This window comes from Amphiprion ocellaris, chromosome 16 (genome assembly GCF_022539595.1).
Source record: "Amphiprion ocellaris isolate individual 3 ecotype Okinawa chromosome 16, ASM2253959v1, whole genome shotgun sequence".
NCBI lineage: Eukaryota > Metazoa > Chordata > Actinopteri > Pomacentridae > Amphiprion > Amphiprion ocellaris.
In genome coordinates, this window is record NC_072781.1 from 19,907,371 (window position 1) to 19,928,299 (window position 20,929).

The 20,929-nt window shown below is 40.4% G+C and overlaps 1 protein-coding gene across 1 annotated transcript; it reads right to left on the reverse strand.

The window, feature by feature from the left end:
* Positions 1-17,260: 17,260 nt before the first annotated feature.
* LOC111564304 (uncharacterized) lies at positions 17,261-18,751 on the reverse strand. The gene is made up of 3 exons (XM_023263795.2): positions 18,655-18,751; positions 18,197-18,480; positions 17,261-17,980 (listed from the first exon to the last, which is right to left on the reverse strand). Exons 1-3 carry the CDS (start codon positions 18,749-18,751, stop codon positions 17,492-17,494), a joined length of 870 nt encoding a protein of 289 aa, XP_023119563.2. The 3' UTR covers positions 17,261-17,491.
* Between the last annotated feature and the right edge of the window lie 2,178 nt (positions 18,752-20,929).

Genomic DNA, 20,929 nt, shown 5'->3' on the forward strand with positions numbered 1-20,929 from the left:
TCATTTTTAATAAAAATAAATAAAAACAATCATGAGGTCCTGATTAAAGCAATACATATTTTTGTACTCTGACTTTTCCATGGTGGATACTTTTTGGCAGCTGATGTTCTGCTATTATTCAATCATATTAATAGAGACAAAAAAAAGTTTTTTACACTATTAACTGCTTTTGGGAGCATAAACTAGACTGCGTGGTCGTGTCAGAAGGTGGCAGTATAGACTATGTTAGGTATGGCTGTAATAATGGCTGATCAGTATAATATATAGAGAGAAACAATTATCTCTGTTGCTGCTTCTTGTCTGTAGCATTTTGAATTAACTAGAGGTTTTTCAGAGAGTTAATAATTTGTAACAGTTTCAAGTATATATACACTACCAGTCAAAAGTTTTAGAACACCCCAATTATTCCAGTTTTTTATTAGAAATTATACATGTTAATGTCTCTTTGAACTTTGAAATGAAAGCATAGAAAAAAATCAACAAATGAAGTAAAAAAAAATCTATTTGGAAACCAAAATGTATTCTTAAGGTTTTCCAGACCTCTTCCTGTCAGAGTTTCCCCCAGTTTGTGAGTGCCTTTTGATGGTGACACCTTGACTTTCTTCTCATTCTGTAGGAAAGACCTACATTTTTAAGTGTCATGATGGTCTGTCTCTCTTCTACTGAAATTGCCTTTTCCTCACCATTTTTATAGCAACACACTGCAGTACAATACTGTTCAAATAATGCTCCGGGGGGTATGATGCCACAGTGTGTTCCAACACTACTTTTATGCAGACAGAGGGAGTTGTAAGTAATCAAGAAGTATTCTGCTAATACAACTACTGATACAAAATGACCAATATGACTGTTGCATTTTTCATATGCTGACCGCAGGACATAGAGCTGAATTTCATCACCAACTATGATGACGGTAATGCTTTCCCTGTCAGAGATTTGGTCTTGTAGAGCCAGGAGGAGTATTTCCTCTCTTGACATCTGAAATGGGTAAAAGCCTGAAACATGTGAAACTGAAACATTATGAGCAGGAGAGCTGCTACTGCTGCCTTGGTATCACTGGGTTGTTATATAAATTTTTTAAAATTTCTTTAGAATTTTTTGTGTTTGTTTAAGGAGTAGGGATCCTGTTGGGCGGCAGGCCACTGCTCCAAGGCAATAAATGAGAACCGGTACAGTCTTTCTAACTTGAATGTTGTTGCGAGTGCTTACTGGACCTGCATTTATTTCACTTGGCTGTGTAGGGAAACACATGCTGGCACGAGACAAACAAAACAAGGACCCACACATAAAATCCATCCACAACCACATGTACCATTAGTGGTCAAAAGCTATCCCTAATTAACTTACTTTGCCTGTGGGACACTTTTGTAATTTGACAGGAGGCCAAGGTCCAATTAATAAACAATAATATTCATCACAAAAAGTTAATAAAAAATAAAAAATATGACTCATCTTTCTGTGAAATTATTAATGTTCAAATTAGCTAAATAGCAGCCAAGGCACATTACTAAGCACTGATAAACAACTGATAACTGATAAACAACAACCAACCCAAAATGAATCAATGAATTTGTTGTGAATTAGAAATTATCTGTACTGGCACCGTCAGGGACCGGATTCTGCTCACAAGTTGAGTATCACTGCTATTTAAAGTCAGAAAAAGATGGTAGTTCTGATTATTCACTAGGTAAATGTTAAGTGTAGCGAAGGGTGTAAGTCTAAGTGAAAATTTGATGGTCTAACCATCCACCGCCCCAAGCTCCACACCTTTTTTGCCTTGAAAAGCGCATACTGCTTACTACATGTGTTCTCAGCATTGGCATTAGATGTAATGGTGACACTTGGAATTGTCTTATATTTCATCTTTCTTCATATGAAGATTATTAACTGTTATTATCGTCCACACAAAGACAGCAGTACATTACCCCATCCTTGTAAAACAATACTGATGAATGCAGATCACATTCAAAATTGTTTTGAGCAGAGTAAGTATATATCCTTAGAGAATAATTACATTAATATCCTTGTTTAGCTCCTAACAACATAGTAATCTGTGCAGAAATCTGCTGAAGTATCACATAATAAATGGTCTCATTGTTACTAAGTTTAGCAGAAGCTCCTGCCAAGCTTTCACAACTTGTTCCATTATATCTGGACTTAATTTGATAATTTGAGTGACTGCTCCACCCAAAAGAAATCCATCAACAATCTCAGAAATAACGAGACAAGAGGCAACAGAAAGGTTGTGATTAGTGCATCACACAGGTAAACAAAATGATAGCTTTTTAGAATCTTGTGATATTTAGTTTCTTTTTCCACTCTGTTGAAGAAATGGAGAGACTCTGCCTCATTTTCTTTTACTGTCAGCCTTTCCAACAGCTATAAAAATGTATGTATGGCTCTTACACTTCAAGTAAGCGGTGTTTATAAGGTGTCCTTGTGTGTGGTTGTTCTGCTATAAACCGAACTCAGGTTGTAGTCTGATTTACGTTGGTTTAATCCAAACCATCCAGTCTGAGTCAGGGGGAGTATTTATTGACAATGTGTTCTCCGTTGCCATGGAAATATGGGAGACATAGGAGACAGGAAAGGTAAGGCAAGAAGGAGGGGGAGAAAGCAATGGATGCTGAAAACAGAAGAACAGAAATAGGGAGACGTTCTTTTACTTGCATGTGTATATGGATGTCTTGTGTGTGTGTGTGTGTGTGTGTGTGTGTGTGTGTGTGTGTGTGTGTGTGTGTGTGTGCGTGTGTGTGTGTGCGCGCATGTGTGTGTGTTTGCGTGCTTGTGCATATGCAGTGGTACCTGTACTCTGTCTCAATCTGTCAGCTGCTCTGACACTGAGATCTATCTTACAGCAGTGGGCAGGAGACAGGGAAACCAAAGAGAGGACAGTAATTAAAGGTCTTGGTGGATGGTATGTGTGCTTGTGTGTTTTTCTGTCTATATAAATGTATATGAACGTGCTCACCATGTGTTGTATGTATCTTTGTGTGTGTGTGTGTGTGTGTGTGTGTGTGTGTGTGTGTGTGTGTGTGTCCCAGTATGTGTGTAAGTCCACTCATGTCTATGTCTATACAGTTGCTACATTTTGCATCCTGTGTGTATATCCATGTATTTTTGTGTGCATTTGGAATAGTCTCTGTGTGTAACGTGATGCATTCAAGCATCCCCACATGTATTAGTCCACATGTGCATGTATGTCTATTGGTGTCAGAATTAATGTCCCACTGTGTGTGTATTTGTGCAGTGTGTGTGTCTGTGTGTGACACTTTTATTGCAGGTGAATGGAGGCAATATCTTGTCAACCAGAAGCCAGACGTAAGTGACAAAATGGTGTCTTAATTTCCTTCAGGGTGCAGTGACTCTCCATCAGCTCCACATCAACACTAAACTCAATCACCCAGCAAGCTGAGCGGCAGGCCCTGGCCATGCTACACATTTCCATTAGCCTAATGTTTATTTAAAACTACAAACCCTGAGAAGCCTCTATGTTATTGTTCACAGATCCTATTTTAGACAACATGACTATAATGAAGTCAAGAGTGGTTTAAGCTGAGGAGTAGGACAGTGTTTGCTGTAAGCCATGTCATGAACTGGAGTGCTGGAATTTAATTAAGAATTAAGATGAGTTACTTCACGCTCCATATGGAATATCAAGAATGCAGTGGAAACAGAAAACAAATGTATATAATAAGTCAAGTGTTGAACTGTAAGGCAAATTTTTTAAAAGAAAGACAAAATACTGGAGTGTGTGTGCATGTATTCCTTATGCTGTGGAGATCAAAATATCTGTTTACCCAGTCATATTGGGGGAAAATGTTTATATAGATAGTCCCCATAACATCAATCACTGTTTACAATGGAGACATAATTTAAGGTTAGTGCTAGGCTAGTATTAATTTACTTTTCATTTTCATTCATGTTCCAACTCTCATCTATGGTCTTGACCTCTGGGTAGCAACCAAAAGAAGAAGAACTTAGACAAAAGCAGCTAAAATGAGTATCCTCCATCTTAGTCCTAGAGAAAGGCTGAGGAACTTGGACATTTGGAGGAAACTCAGAGTAGAATTGTTCTTATTAAGGTCAAAAAGAGTTAGCTGAGGTGGTGAAGGCATCTGATTAGGATGCATGGACGGGGACATCTTTTGGATGTTTTCTTGCTTACCAACTGGAAGGAAACCTCAGTGTCAACCCAGAAATCACCAGAGGTAGTATATTTCTCACCTGGCCTGGGAATGGCTTGAGATCGCCCAGGAGGAAGTGGAAAACATTCCTGAGGAGAGGGACATATGGAATTACCTGCTTAGCCTTCTGCTACTGCTGCTACGGTGACCGAACCTCGGATGGATGGATGGATGGATGGATGGATGGATGGATGGATGGATGGATGGATGGATGGATGGACAAATATTTGTTTGTCACTGTCTGGTCTGTAACATCTAAAGAGCAGTCATGGCAGGTGAAATTTCTATTTCGCCCTGTAAAGCTCAGAAGCCTAGCTTAGCGTGTATGCTGGGAGCAGATGAGAGTCAGCACCAGTTATACAGCAAAAAAAATCCTAGATTTCCACACAATATCATTCAGATTTAGCTAAGAGCAGATCACCTTTTGAGTTATGACTGTAAAAATTAAATTTATTACAAAAGCTCATCTAGCAGACAGTACTGGACATATTTTATCATGGAAAACAGAATGAATGAAAGTTTAAAATCCATTCTGGTGTTAAATTACCAAGCTGTCCAAAGCAGGCTCAAGAATTTGGGTAAACAAAAGAACCAGTGTCCAGTATAATTTCACCTCTGAAAGAAAGTTTTTTCTTTTCCAGATAGTTGAGGATAGATGGTAATTGATGAAATTTCAAATTGCTAAAAATGTCAACGGATGGGTTATGATATGCCAGTGTGTTTTCATACCTTCACTGCACATGCATGTTTATAATGAGGAAAAACTTGGTTATAAAAATGGTACCACATTATGACAATGTATTGATGACATCTAAATGTCAACTTACAGTCTCTCCAGGGTCTGACCATTTCATAGAAAACCTGTGTAGTAAAGATCAATTCAATGATAAATATGTAATCAATCCAAATGGCATCATGTCACAAGTGTATAGCACTGACTAGACCATGTCTAGCTTTCTGTATACAGCCTTACCTCTTCTCTTCCACCTCAGGTTGTGTGTGTGTTTGTGTGTGTGTAGGTGGGCGGCTGTGCATAGCCGTGGCCAGCTTTGAGAGGGTAATCCATCTCCATCACTTAAATGATTATCCCCATTAATCTGCTGTAAACTAATAAAGTAAACACCATTCCCTCCTCCACCCCTCCTCCTCATCCTCGCTGTTTTTGCTGCTCTGCGTCTGTGCTCTAGATGGAGGTTCATTAAGTCTTTAGTACATTAATACGTCTTCATGTCCTCCCATCGTTCCTATCACCTGGTGCTTGGGGCCCCCAGAGGCCCTGGTAGAGATTCCCTCTCTTTTGCTCTGCCTCTGTGTGTTAATAGGTGAGACACTGCTGGTGTGTATTGTGTGTGTGTGTGTGTGTGTGTGTGTGTGTGTGTGTGTGTGTGTGTGTGTGTGTGTGTGTGTGTGTTTGTGCGTGCGTGCGTGCATGCGTGTGTGTGTGTCTGTGTGTGTCTGTGTGTGTGTGTGTGTGTGTGTGTGTGTGTGTGTGTGTGTGTGTGTGTGTGTGTGTGTGTGTGTGTGTGTGTTTGAGAGTGTGTCCCCAATGTGTTTGAGTGTGTGTTGACATGACTGTTTTTGTAAAAGTGTCACCAAGATGAGGTGATGAGCTCAGTGGATTTAATTTAGCGGTGCGGGACTCAGATGGCCTCAGTGGTTGCCACAGTAATTTGCCTGATCAGGTTAGAGAATTGTTGCCGTTGGTGATCAATCATCCGTGCTGTCATGGTGACTGGGGGCCTGGTCGGCATGTAGCCACTTGTAATTGGTACTGAATTGATGTAGCCATGTTTCCCTAGAATGTTGAACAAAAGTTTGGTCAATTAAAGGTTGTTCAAATTCACCTCATTTACACACACACGCACGCACGCACGCACGCACACACACACACACACACACACACACACACACACACACACACACACTTAAAACCATAACCAAATCTGCTACTTGCCAAACCCTAAACCTAAACTTAAACAAAGTTTTCACACAAAATCGTAATGTTCATCCTAAGGATCCAATAGGAAGGTGGGTCCCCACAATGTGGCTGTACACCCAGACTTAGGTCCCCAAACATGAGTAATACAAGTACACAACGAACTCATACCTGTTTGTGTGTGTGTGTATGTTCTACTTCCATGAAACACACACACTCTGGGTCGGTAGTGTTTTGCTGGACTGCTCCTGGGGGGAGGGGGAGAATGAAAGGACACTATCAGGCTGCTGTAGTGGACGAGGCAGGGAATAAGAAGTGTGTGTGTGTGTGTGTGTGTGTGTGTGTGTGTGTGTGTGTGTGTGTGTGTGTGTGTGTGTGTACGTATGTGTGAGAGAGCGATGCAGAGAGAGAGAGAGAGAGAAATGGAACAGTACGGCCTGAGGAGGCCTGTTCTACTTTAAACTCTGACACTGTTTATGTTGTTGAGTGATACTGTGCTGCCTCCACTTATTACTGACTCAAAGATATAATTCTATCTCTCTTACACACACACACACACACACACACACACATGCACACATACACACATGCGCACGCACATACACACACATAGGTAGGAAGACAGTTGGAAATCTATCCCTCACATTAATCAAAAGGTTAATAAAAATTGTGTAATAATTTCCTAACCACAAGTCATGTGACACAGTAATTACAAAATAATGTCATATACTCTGTGCCTCAACTCTATATTATACACAGATACCATCAATACATACTGCGCACTGTTCTTACACTTTGCTCCAGCCAGGTTCAAGATCTGTTCTTTCAACTGCTGGCCTTGGCCTTTTCTGCCAAGCCTCCAAGTTGAGGTGCACATGGGTGCATTTTTTTGTATATTCAAACAATATCACACCTACTCCCCATTCTCTTTTTTTCCTCTTTTGAACGCAGCATTATTAAGTATTTATAAACAGTTTATACTTCTGACATTGTCATATGCCCTAATTAACCGATCTCCAATCAAACCCCTTGTCTTGGTCACATGGGCTCAACCAGAACCTCTTGCCCACAACATTCCAGCTCTCAAGGACTTAGGGGTACGCAAACTCTTTAAGATGGCAATTTTTGGAAGGGCATGTTGGCAGGCAGTTTGTCAGGTTACTTGTTATTGCATTTTGACCGTATCTCTATGCATCACTACTGCATTATAAATAAAAATCTAAACACGCTGTCTAATTGTTTGGATGGTCTGTTTCTCAGTATCACAGGAACTATAATACTATTAATTTCTCTCCACAGCAGTGAAGGCCACCGCCAGGCCAAAACGTGGAGCTAATGGAAACCAGGCTACAGGATCCATTTGTGAGGAGGTAAGATAGACGGTATGGATACCCAGGTGCAATAAGACAGTTATGACTGAGCAGTGTGATGTGGAGGCAGCATGGACAGAGGCGCAAGGGTTACAGGATCCTAATGCCTGGACCATGCTAGGCTAGAAGTCTCTCCTGTTCATAAGGAGTCATGGTCATCAGGTAGTGCCTGTTCCACAAGGAGCTAATATTCATATTCTGTGAAAACCCCAGTACTCCTTTCAAAAAGTCCTAGTAGTTTCTGATCATTGCTTTTGGTGGCTATGGAACATACATTCTAGGTTGATGTCAGAGGTTACAACCCATCATAACTCGTGGGTGAGTATGTTTCTCCTGCTTCCTGGGGCTGTTCGGAAGCTCTTGACTGCATGCCCCTCAGGCCTGTCACACTCAGGGATATTTATGTGCTGGAAAGCCCAGAGTTCACACACTCTGTCAATGCGGGTCCATAAATACATAGTAGAACAAAATGCGATGTAGCTCCTAACTCTGCTCCATAGGGCCCAAACTGCAGGATTCGCCTGGACTAAGTCCATGTCAGGATACCAAAGTGAAAACCAATAGTTTGTACCTCCATATCTAGTTTTTCCAATATTTTATTTTCATTTTTTTAACAAAAAACACAGAACAAAAAGAAAAAGGCAACAAAACAAAACGAACAAAACAAGGCTCAGACGAAACCAGACGGACATTAACAAAAACATAAATTTACAGCGACGACAAATGATCCACAAATGGTTTCCAGTAGTTTGTAAAAGTGTTCTTTGAGTCATTTGAGTCATGACGAAGTCTTTCCATTTGTATTACAGACAACATGTCAGTGACCCACAGGCGGAATGAAGGCGCCACAGGAGACTTCCATTCCTTTAGAATTAACTTCTTTGCAACAATCAGACCCAGTTCTAATGGCTGCCGCATTGTAGCGGGAATAGTTTTTGTAGTTTGTGTGCAGCCTAGAACAGCAAGTCCTGCGTCAGGCTTAATGGGTGTTTTATATGCTTTAGAATAAAAATCAAATATCTTACACCAGAGACCTGCTAACGAGGGACAGGACCAAAAAGCATGAGATAAAGTACTTTCTGACACATTGCACCTGTCACACATCGGGGAGACTGAGGGATAGATCTTGTGTAATCTGGATTTAGAGTAATGTAGACGGTGGACAATTTTAAACTGGATTAATCTATGTCTGCTGTTTACAGAGCAAGAATTTATTTTAGACAGGCATTTGGTCCACATAGATTCAGATATTTCAATACCCAATTCTTCTTTCCAAGTATCCCTAGTCTTCTCAGTGCGGACAGAAATACAGTCATCGAACAGGCATATAATTTTTGAAATAAGATGCTTGGAGTCAGGAGGGCTTCTGAGAATTTGATAAATTTCATGCTCAATTGGGAGATTTTGGTCTCTTTTAATTTCTGATTGTACGTAATGTCTGACCTGTAAATATCGAAAGAAATGTGATTGGGGTAAACTGTATTTTTCTTTCAATTGGTTGAATGATGCAAATTTACCATCAACATACAGGTCTAGAATTGATATTAAGCCCTTCTCTCTCCAGTCATGATAAGACTTGTCATGCCATGGAGGTGCAAATCGGTGGTTAAAGCATATAGGTGTTTGAACTGATGTATCGGGTAAAGTCAGAAATTTCCTTATTTGGTTTAGGATCCTCACAGATTGCTTTAATGTGTAGCACAGGTTCTTAAAAGACTCTGGTTTTTCAAATTTGGAAAATAGCATTGCTGGTAAAGAAGAATTACAGACAGAGTTGCTCTCAATTTTAAGCCACAGTGGGGCAGGGATTGTGTGATTATCCAGAGTGTCCTGTTGCCAAAATATCAAGGCCCTAACATTGGCAGCCCAGTAGTAATGTTTAAGTACCGGCAGACCAAGCCCTCCCTCCGATTTGGATTTCTGTAAGTGTATCTTTGAGATTCTGGCATTTTTGCCGTTCCAAATGTAGGAAAGAATAATTGAGTCTAAATCTTTAAAGAAAGCTGATGTAAGACAAATGGGCAGATTTTGACACGAATATAGGAATCTAGGGAGAGAAATCATTTTAACTGAGTTTATGCGTCCAACCATTGATAAAGGCAAAAGTTTCCAGCATTCAATATTCTGTTTCAGCCCTGATATGAATTCTGTGAAATTTAATTTGAATATCAATTTCGGATCTTTGGGTATGGTCAAACCGAGATAGGTAATTTGATCATTGACTACTTTGAATGGAACACTTTCCAAAAAGCCTTGAGAATAGATTTTGGTGAGAGGCATAAACTCACTCTTTGACCAGTTAATGGTATATCCTGATAGTTTTCCAAATGATGTAATTAAGTTGAGAAGATAAGGAACCGATTCTTCAGCGTTATAGAGATACAAGATTACATCATCAGCATATAAACTAATAGTTGTTTCTACACCACCGACCTGAAGCCCACGTAAATGTGGATGTTCTCTTATTGTTACAGCAAGAGGTTCTAGTGCAATAGCAAAAAGAGCTGGCGACAGCGGACAGCCCTGTTGAACTGAACGTTGTAGAGGAAATGGAGCTGACCGATCACCATTAGTCAAAACAGAACACAATGGATTTGTATAAATTATTTTCACCCATGATATGAAAGTTTCACCGAATCCAAACCTGCGCAATGACTCAAACATGTAAGGCCACTCTACCTGATCGAATGCTTTGTGTGCGTCAAGTGACAAAATGGAAGCTCCTCTGGAGTTACTATAATCAGTATAAATTGTATTAAGTAATCGCCTAACATTAGAAAAAGAAAGTCTACCGGGAATGAACCCTGTCTGGTCAGGGTGAATAAGCGATGTTAGGTGCTTGTTCAGCCTTATAGCCAGAATTTTAGCAATTATCTTACGATCAACATTTTGAAGTGCAATTGGCCTAAAACTAGCTGGATCTGTTTCATCCTTACCCTTTTTTAGAATAAGTGAAATGTTAGCCTCATAAAGAGTTTTTGGTAGCTTTGCATTACATTTGGATTCATTAATCATTCTGAGTAGGAGGGGTGCAAGGATATCACAGAATTTCTTGTAAAATTCAGCGCTAAAGCCGTCAGGCCCAGCCGCCTTATTCGATGGAAACGACTTTATAGCCGTAGTGATTTCCTGCAAGGTAAAATCAGAGTCAAGATATTTCTTAGCTGCATCACTCAACTTAGGTAGTGTGAGAGTTTCAAAAAAATGATCAAAATCAGATTTTGTAACTGTATGTTTAGATGAGTAAAGTTTACGATAGAATTCGCTGAACCGACTATATCAGCGGGATTAGTTATAAGTGTACCAGCTTTGGATTTGATTTGATAAATTGCTCTAGAAGATTGGGCACCCTTAAGCTGTCGTGCTAACAATTTGCCTGGTTTATCTCCGAGCTCGAAATTTTTCTGTCGCAACTTCAGAAGTAAATTACTAATTTGGTCACTCATAATGCCATTATACTCATATTTAAATTTCATTATTTTTGTATAGTCGTCAGGGGATTTTGAGTTTTGATATTTTTTTTCTAAAACAGGAAGTGAGTTATTTATTTTAACTAAACGTTTTTCTCTTTCTTTTTTAAGAGCTGACGTATAAGAGATTATATCACCTCGTAGAACTACTTTTAAAGTTTCCCACAGGGTGGAATCAAACACTTCACCATTATCATTTAATTCTATAAAATCATTCAATTTAGTGGTAATGGTTTTGATAAAGCTGTCATCACTAAGAAGATTTGGGTTAAAACGCCAAGAATAAGTCGGTTTTTTAAGAGAGACATTTAAGGATATTGTTACAGGGCTATGATCCGAAATTAATATATTATGGTATTTAGAGTTTGTGATCTGCGGAATTAGATCTGAGCTAATCAAAAAGTAGTCAATCCTGCTGTAAGATTTGTGTACATGAGAATAATAAGAGTAGTCTCTGCTTGTAGGATTTTGGATTCTCCAAATATCAACAAAATTTCTTGTTTTCAAAAGGTTGTTTAAAAGCCGCATGGACGCATTATCTGGTGGTGGCCGTGTTGAAAGTCTGTCAAGGAAAGGATCTAGGTAGCAGTTGAAATCCCCAGCAATTACTATATTTGAGTCATTATTGTCAGGGAGTAAATCAAAAACTTTCCTGAAAAAGCCAGGCTCGTCAGTGTTTGGACCATATACATTAAGAAAAGTTAAGGGAAATGAGTTTATGCTACCGGTAACCATAATAAACCTACCAAGAGGGTCGTTAGTTACAGAGGTTACCTGGAATGGAATAGTCTTTTTGAACAATATTGCCACGCCACGGGCGTGAGAGGTGAATGGCGATTGGTAAATTTGGGATATCCAATTACACTTTAATCTTTGCTGTGCAGACGAATTGATATGGGTTTCTTGTAGAAAAATTATATCTGCGGATAAAGATTTGAGATGTTTAAAAACTTTCCCTCTTTTGACTATACTTCCAAGCCCCTTCACATTCCATGAAACCAACTGTAAATCCCTACTGCCGACCTGTAAATTTCCTTGTGCACTAGTCATTTAGAAATATAAAGGAAAAAAAAAGTGGTATGACAGTGCACTTACACATAATCCATCTGGTTGGTACAGTTTTGCAAATACAATGAAATAGAACCTTGCGTCTGAGCCAAAAACAAGAACAAATATGAACATTACAAACACCCCACATCCCCAACTCAGAGTCTGCGTCTCCAGAACCAGACGCATATCTTCCCTTTTTATCATAAGTGGAGCTACCGGACAAATAGTAGGTCTGACACGAGTCACGGTGCCCCTCCACCACAACATAATACTGGTTTCAAAATGTGCTTTAAAACAATCACTAGTATTCTGAAAGTCATCAAGGAAGTGGTGCACCATTAATAAGTGTTATTACCGGGTAAATAGTAACCAGTCTGAAACGTGGTGCACTCATCCTAAAATAACTAACAGTCTCACCTTAAGCAAGTCATAGAAGTTGTTGTTGTTGACGTTACTCAAACAAAGCTTCCAGTCTTACTCGTCTGTAGAATCACCGCGTGCCTTCTGCCGTAATGCCGCTTCTGCCGCCGCTGGATCTCCATACGTCACCGATGCGTCTCTATTATTCCAGTGCACACACAGTCGAGCCGGGTAACGCAGGTAGTGTTTAATTCCTTCCTCTCTCAGGGCTTGCATAACATCACGAAAGGCACGGCGTTGAACCATTACATCATTTGTATAGTCTGGGAAAATCAGAACTTTGCTTCCTTTATACTCCATCGGTTGAGACCGGCTGAGTCGTAGAATCATCTCCTTCACCTGAAAGTGATGAATACGGGCCATGATGGTGCGCGGCCGACTATCCGCCGACGGTTTGGGCTGTAGCGTGCGATGCGCTCGGTCTACCTTCACTGGATGCGGAAAATGATGTTTACCCAGAAGTTCAGGGATGAGCCTGGATACAAAATCAGTTGGTCTTCCCCCCTCAGAGTCCTCTTTTATTCCGACGATCTTGATGTTTTGTCGGCGTGAGCGACCCTCTAACTCCAGAACTTTGTTTTGAAGCTGACCGGTGTGTTTAGATAAAGCCTCGTATTTGGTTTCCAGGGTGTCGATTCGTTCCTCAAGTGCGTAGATTGTTTGCTCTTGACTGGTCACACGGCTCTGCAGATCAGCTTGGACAGAGAATATTGACTGAAATTTAGCATCAAAAGCATCGAAACGCTCGTCGAGCTTCTCCAGGACAGACGCAGACATCTCTCTACACATAGACGCAGACATCTCCCTGCACATTTCTTTGCATATTTCATATGTCTGGGTTTTGTCATCTGTGGTGTTAGCTTTAGCAGGAGGCTCGGAGGAGCGGCTATCGCTAGCAGGTCCGCTAGCATTAGCTCCGCCGATGTAGCCGTCAATGGTCTTGTTTTTAGTTGAAGCGCTTCCTTTCGGTGGCATGGTCCAAATAAGCAATGCTGGAGGTTTAAGGCAGATGCACGAGCAAGAGTAATCAACTTCTGAGCAGATTTATGGTGTTTTAAAGCAAGTTTGTTGAGGTTGCGGTGGAGAGCATAAGCTATGCACGTCTACATCCCACGCATGCGTCCCTGTCCCTACCTCCATATCTAGTTTGGTCCAGTATTTTTAGTGCCAGTAGTACCTCAAAGATTGTGTTCTCTACTAAATCTATTGGTGCTGTCTGTTATTCTGGTTGTTAACAGCATTGAAAATATATAGTATATATAGTACATGTTTATTGTATTTTTACAGTAAATATGAGTAAACAAAAACTAGACTAAACTTTTCATTTCTCTCAGTTTTCAGCCTTTGGTTTCAGCCACCTACAAACATTGCATTTAAAGAAGCAAACCTCTTCAACAAAAAGCAGATTACTGTAAAATGTTGTCATTGTCTGAAACTGGGGGGCAACACACAACTACACACAGTAAGACGTCATTTACCAGTTTTGCTTTACACATCCTTTAACTGCAGCAGCCTCTCCAGAGTTATTGCTGCTTAGAGACAAGACTGAGAAGAATCTTGTTGGTCCAGAGGCTGAATACAAAAATAGCACAGAATTGAAGATTCAAGAGGTTAATTGTCCTGTACACCGAAACTAGGCAATTACACTGTACAATGTACAATGTACAATGAAATTTTTATTTTGCTGATCCTCCTTATTCAAATGACACAATGTATAAAAGTATATAAAAATTAGAGTAGTGACTAAATAAATAAATAGACTTAAACTGATGGAGCAGCGGTCATAAAGTGCACCATGCATTTGTAAACCGGGTTTGCATAAATTGACTATTGCAGTGATAAAGTGATTACAGTAGTATAAAGTGTTTACAGTAGTATCAAGGGCATACTGCAACCAGGTAAGCAGTTGTACATTATGTGGGTGTATAGAGGTCAGTGAAATAGTCCAGTTCGGTGCGAGTGCATAAGAGAGTCATTCACAAGCCTGATAACCTGTGGGTAAAAACTGTTCAGCAGCCTGTTTGTTCTGGATTTCACACTTCTGTAGCGCCTGCCTGATGTCAGAAGTGTAAAAAGGCTGCGTCAGGGGTGTAATCTGTCTTGATGATGTTGCAGGCCCTCCTGAGGACCCTGGTCCGGTCGATGCCCTGCAGTGTGAGGGAGGCTGCCCCAGAGATGAGCTGGGCTGTTTTAATCTCAACCCCTGTAGAAGTTAGACAGAATTTTGGCTGGCTTGCCAAACTTCCTCAGCCTTTCAGAAGGTACAGCTGCTCCTGGAACTTCTTTATGGTGTGATGTGCCTGATGAGACTCCAACTCAGTCTCGCCTATGTATATAGGTGTGTGCTGCTTGGTCCCCTTCTTCGGATCAACCATCATTTCCTTGGTTTTCTCAGCATTGAGGGAAAGATTGTTGTCCTGACACCATGCCACCAGATCTGCCACCTTCGCCCTTTATGCCATCTTATCCCCCACAGTGATCATTCCCATCACCGTTGTTCATCAGAATTTACTATATTCAGCATAGTTTTACTGAAATTGAACACAAAACAACATTTTCCTGGCTTGAAAGCAAATTTATTTTTTAATCTCTTCAGCATTGCAGCTGTTTAACTGCCCAATTCTGAATGTCAAGTCTATCTAGGTGCAATGCTATAAATAGAATTAATAGTTGTGTGCATTTAGTTTTCAAAAAATCCCGTATTTAAGCTCCCTGTTGCTGGAAATCCTTATGTTTTTCCCTTATTGAATGTTGTTCATAGTTATACTTCAGTTTTTTTATTTTTTATTTTGTAAAGACAGTTAAAGGGTAGCACAATAGTTATCACTATCTCCTCACAAAGAAAATCCAGGCTTTGAATCCACTTACGAATGAAATAGTAAATAAAGTCACTGTTACTACACCATGGAACGACAGAGTTATGTGACGATTGGCGTACGTTTGTCTGTCTGTCTGTTTGTCTGTTAACATTACTAAAAAACTGACTAATGGATTTGGATGAAATTTTCAAGGAAGGTTAGAAATGACACAAGGACCAACTGATTAGATTCTGGCAGTGATGCGGTTTATAGTCTGGATCCACGGATTTGTTAAAGATTTCTGTATCATTGTGAGATGGTGACACGGCGTCACTGTAACTATGACAAGTGAATGCTATGTCAGCTGCCTTCTGACGATCACATGATTGTGATCCTACCAGCAGTGAGTCCATCTGTACTTTTTTTTTCTTTTTATGAGTCCAGAGTGAGAGCTGCTTAGTAACTCTGTCTGGCTGCTGGACGGTAGTGTTGTGTCTAAGGTTTGGCTGTTTACAGGATTGCTCCTCTCAGGTCCTCATTGGCCTCTGATTTAGGTGCTGACCTGACTCCTGACTTCTGCCTGTTTTCGGTCAGGACAGTCCATTAAGCCAATTAGAGTGTGGCCTTTGACCTCTGGAAGATGAGAGAGTGAGAAAGACACACACGCACACACACACACACACACACACACACACACACACACACACACACACACACACACACACACACACACACACACACACACACACACACACACACACACACACACACACACACACACACACACACACACAGTCTTTCCACTCTCGGTTTCTAATGTGTTTATTTGTTTCTCCTGACTGACTCCACTTCTTGTGAGGCGTTGTTTTGCCGTCTAAACGATAGAGATATGCGCACACTCAGTTTAGTGGCTGCAACAATTGCCAGTTTTCCAAGGATCACAAAATGCTGGTGCAACATTCATGGAAGAATAATTTAACTAAATGTAAAACCCATAAAAAACCACAAATTTCCACACACAGGAAAATGGAAAACCAAAAGTGACTGCTGACCTTGACTTTGTCAGTGTCATTGCAACTCAGCAAAATGACAGAGCGGGTTTTGGCTGAATTCTGTCAAAATGGTTTGGAGAGGAGAGGACTGAAGCATTGAGGAAGAAGAAGGTGAAAAAGGGGTTTAGTTAGATGACAATGCAACATGAATGGTACAAATGTGAGAGAGGAGGGAGGAAAAGAGAGGGAGCAGAGGAGGTTGAGGACCTGGATCATTTGCTGCAGCTCTTTTCTTCTCCCTGAGCAAGATGCCGGATCTGAGCATGTCATTTAGGCTGCAGCACCCACCCCTGGGGCTAAACAGGCACCAGTCTGTCTATTTCTGAAGTGTCTAGTATTTGATGTGTTGTTGTCATTTCAAGACATTTTAACTACAGTTTGACTGATTTCCATGCTTATCGTAGTAGTCATTGTTGAAAATAGTAGAGTATTTGATGATCATTGTTTTAAATCTTTTACTGTTTTGTTACAGTTTTTCTCAGTTGCTTTGATACATTTCTTTAACCATCCTCAACATTTGCAAAACAGTAACTGCATTTCTCAAAACAATTCATACAAATAGCAAAACACCATGGATTTACCTGCAAATGCCGGTCTCTGGCTCAAAATCCTTAGGTCATCTCTCAAAGGTAAATATCTGTGTCAATATGAACATGTCAGTGCCATCAGAACGACAAGTCCTTGTGTCATTGTGTATGGATAAGACAGTCAAATTGGTTAGTCATGTTGTCATTACAACAGTGTACTCTGGAGGAATGTTCTGATGTAAACTGTGACTAATGTTTTGATGGCAATTATAGTAAATTGCAAGTTGCACTTAAGTGTATGAGGGAGATTGATTGCAAGAGACTGGATAACATTCACATTTATGCTTTTACTGTAATTTGTTGACAGACCACGTCATTGCAATACAGAAAGGAAAAAGACAGCACTGCATAGCACAAAGAGAAAACAAAAGTAGAAATGTAAACGTAAGACAATCTCCTTAAGGAAAACTGTACATGCAGTGCTGTAGGGATTACAGTGCAGTCTTCCTACACCTCCTGACGTTCCTGTCTGTTGGGCCACAAATTCTCATCCACGTCAGAACAAATATCTTCTCTTGTGATGCAGCGTGGAAAGAATCTTTTAGAGAGTCTTATCCAGCCTCTGCAGGCTTCTGCTGTGATGTCATCACACGCTGCATCCATGGCAGCCAGAAGGGTCATCTATGTATGTGGCTGGCAGTCATACATTTTCCATCTCCATGGTGAGAAAAATTCCTCAATGGGGTTAAGGAATGGGGAATAGGGTGAGAGGAACTCCATCAGCATCCTGTTGTGGGTGGCAAACCATTGCCTGATGATGTTGGAGCGATGGAAACTGACATTGTCCCAAACTATCACGAACTTTGGCAAGTTCTCTCCAGTCTGACCCCTCTCTTGTTCAGGGATGAGATCCCTGTAGAGAGTGTCTAAAAAGGTGACAAGATGCTCTGTATTGTATGGCCCAATTATTGGAATATGAGTTACCACACCATTCTCAGAGATAGCAACACCCATGGTCATGTTCCCGCCCCGTTGACCTGGCACATCTACTGTAGCTCTGTGGCCAATGATATTTCGAGCCCGCCTTCTGCATTTCGTTAGGTTGAAGCCAGCTTCATCCACGTAGATGAAGTTGTGCGGTGGTTCACTTGCTTCCAGTTCCATTATACGCTATATCCAGAAGACACAAAATAAGTTTTATAAATTACATGCATTGTCATTTTGGACAAGATATAGCTTTGTCAAATGTATACAGCATATATTGCATCTTCTTCATTACAGCCACAGGAAATGTGTAAAGGTCACATTTACTGTACTGTATATCACTATACGATGTTGTAGTGTTTACTGTGAGGTACAGTTACTGCATGCTCATACATGTTTTACCTGTACATACTGGTAGTGCAGCTCCTTCACTCTTTCACCATTTCTTTCAAAAGGAACAGTGTACAACTGCTTCATACTCATTTGGTGTCTTTTCAGCACCCTGTCAATGGTTGAGATGCTGACTGTTTGGATGTTTGCAAAGATGTTGTTGTCCTCGAAAATGGCACTCTTTATCTCCCTTAGTCTTATGGTATTGTTTTCTACAACATCTGGTGCAGATAGCCTCCTCCTGTTCAGGTGTGAAAAGAGGCCCTCTGCCACCCCTGTGAGGTTGTCTTGCAGCCCTATGTGAAAAAAATATAGAAATGCAAAACACAAAATTGAGTAAGACAAAATGTCACTGTATAAAGTATACTGACTGAATATTGTAAAATGTAAGTGGAATACTGTAATATTGTATGAAGCATTACAGAAAATATACAGCATTACAGTACAGTGCCTGTGGTCAGATTACATACCTTTTCTCTCGACGAAAAGTCTGAATGATTGAAGACACAGTTGTTCTCCCAACATTTGGCTGCACCATTCGACCAGCCTCGGCAATTGTAAGCCCATGATTGAGAATGTGGTCTACAAGTGTGGCTCTTATCTCATCAGGAACACACATATGTCCTCAGCTTCTTCTGCCTCTTCCTCTGTTTGGCCTCCCAACTCCTCCACCACACAGCCTCACTCCTCTTCCTGTTCTTCTTCTCTCTGGCTCTTGACCCCGTCCAATTCCTTGTCCTTCCATTGTCAGACAGCGTAACATTGTGTTGTGCTCCAGCTATATATATACTTGCCAGTTGATGGTTCACGAGATGCACCTTTGAGCAATTTCAGAAAACCCTAACCTTTCACGCATTTTCCTTCGTTAGAGAAAGTCAAGATTCACCTGGGACCAATTTACCAATTCAGGACAGATTTAGAAAAAAAGTCTAATGGAAATATATAGAAACTTGTTGATAACTTGTTCAACCATTTTGCATGGAAAGACTTATACAATGAACTAATGCAAAAATGTTGTGGAAGGTGAGACTATTCAATAGAGACCCATGATAATACATTTTGATCAACATGATATAAGCAATTGATAATGTAGAAAACAGCAGAGAATTGTACAGAATCATTTGCATGGATGTACCAAAGCATTTGCAACTTGTTCAAAGAAATGAGAAACTGCTTTTTTGATGTGCACAAGTGACACAATGATGTGAAGATTAAACAAGTAGTTTTGAGAATTTATAGAATACAATAGCTTTATTGTCATCATACATGGCATGACGAAAATATAGATAGCTTCCACTGGACGGTGCACAACAATAAGCAGTACGTAATAAAATATCAACATTAAATAATAAAATCGAATGTACATATATAACAAAACAATATTGAAAAAGACACCACGTGCAAAGGAGGCCAGATATGTGCAATATGGGAGGTAGATGAAATGGCTGTTAGGAGTTCAGGAGTCTGATGGACCATGGGTAGAAACTGTTCCTGAGCCTGTTTGTCCTGCATTTTGATTCTGATCTGAGAAATGTACCAAAGCGACTGAGAAAAACTGTACTGTAAATTGTAAGTTACACTGTAGTGTATGTGGGAGATTGATTGCAAGAGACTGGATAGCATTCACATTTACGCTTTTACTGTTTGTATTGTAATTTAACAGACCACGTCATTGTGATACAGAAAGGAAAACAGCGCTGCATAGCACAAAGAAAAAAACGAAAGTAGAAATGTGAACATAGGGCAATCTCCTTAGGGAAAACTGTACATGCAGTGCTGTAGGAATTACAGTGCAGTCTTCTTACACCTCCTGACGTTCCTGTCTGTTGGGACACAAATTCTCATCCATATCACAAATATCTTCTCTTGCGTCTTTGAGCAATTTCAGAAAATCCTAACCCTACACACACTTCCCTTCGTTAGAGAAAATCAAGATTCACCTGGGACCAATTTACCAATTCAGGACAGATTAGGAAAAAAGTATGAATGAATGGAATGTATAGAAATATCCTTGACATTGTGACAGCTTGTTCATCTATTTTGCACGTAAAGACGTATGCGGTGAACTAATTCCTAAATGTTGTGGGGGGTGAGACTATTCAACAGAGACCCAATATAATACATTTTGATCAACATGACATAAGCTGATAATGTAGGAAACAGCAGACCCATCCATCCATCCATTATCTATACACCGCTTAATCCTCATTAGGGTCGCAGGGGGGCTGGAGCCTATCCCAGCTGACTCGGGCGAAGGCAGGGGAGACCCTAGACAGGTCGCCAGTCTGTCGCAGGGCCACATATAGAGACAAACAATCACTCACACATTCACACCTACGGGCAACTTAGAATGATCAATTAACCTCAGCATATTTTTGGACTGTGGGAGGAAGCCGGAGTACCCGGAGAAAACCCACGCATGCACAGGGAGAACATGCAAACTCCATGCAGAAAGATCCTGGGAAAGCCGGGACGCGAACCAGGGATCTTTTCGCTGCAAGGCGAAAGAGCTAACCAATACACCACTGTGCAGCCCAGAAACAGCAGACAATTGTACATAATCATTTGCATGGATGTACCAAAGCATTTGCAACTTGTTCAGAGAAATGAGAAACTGCTTTTGTGATGTGCACAAGTGACACAATGATGTGAAGATTGAACAAGTAGTTTTGAGAATTTCAATTCTGATCTGAGAAATGTACCAAAGCAACTGAGAAAAACTGTAATCTACACTACAATTCAAAT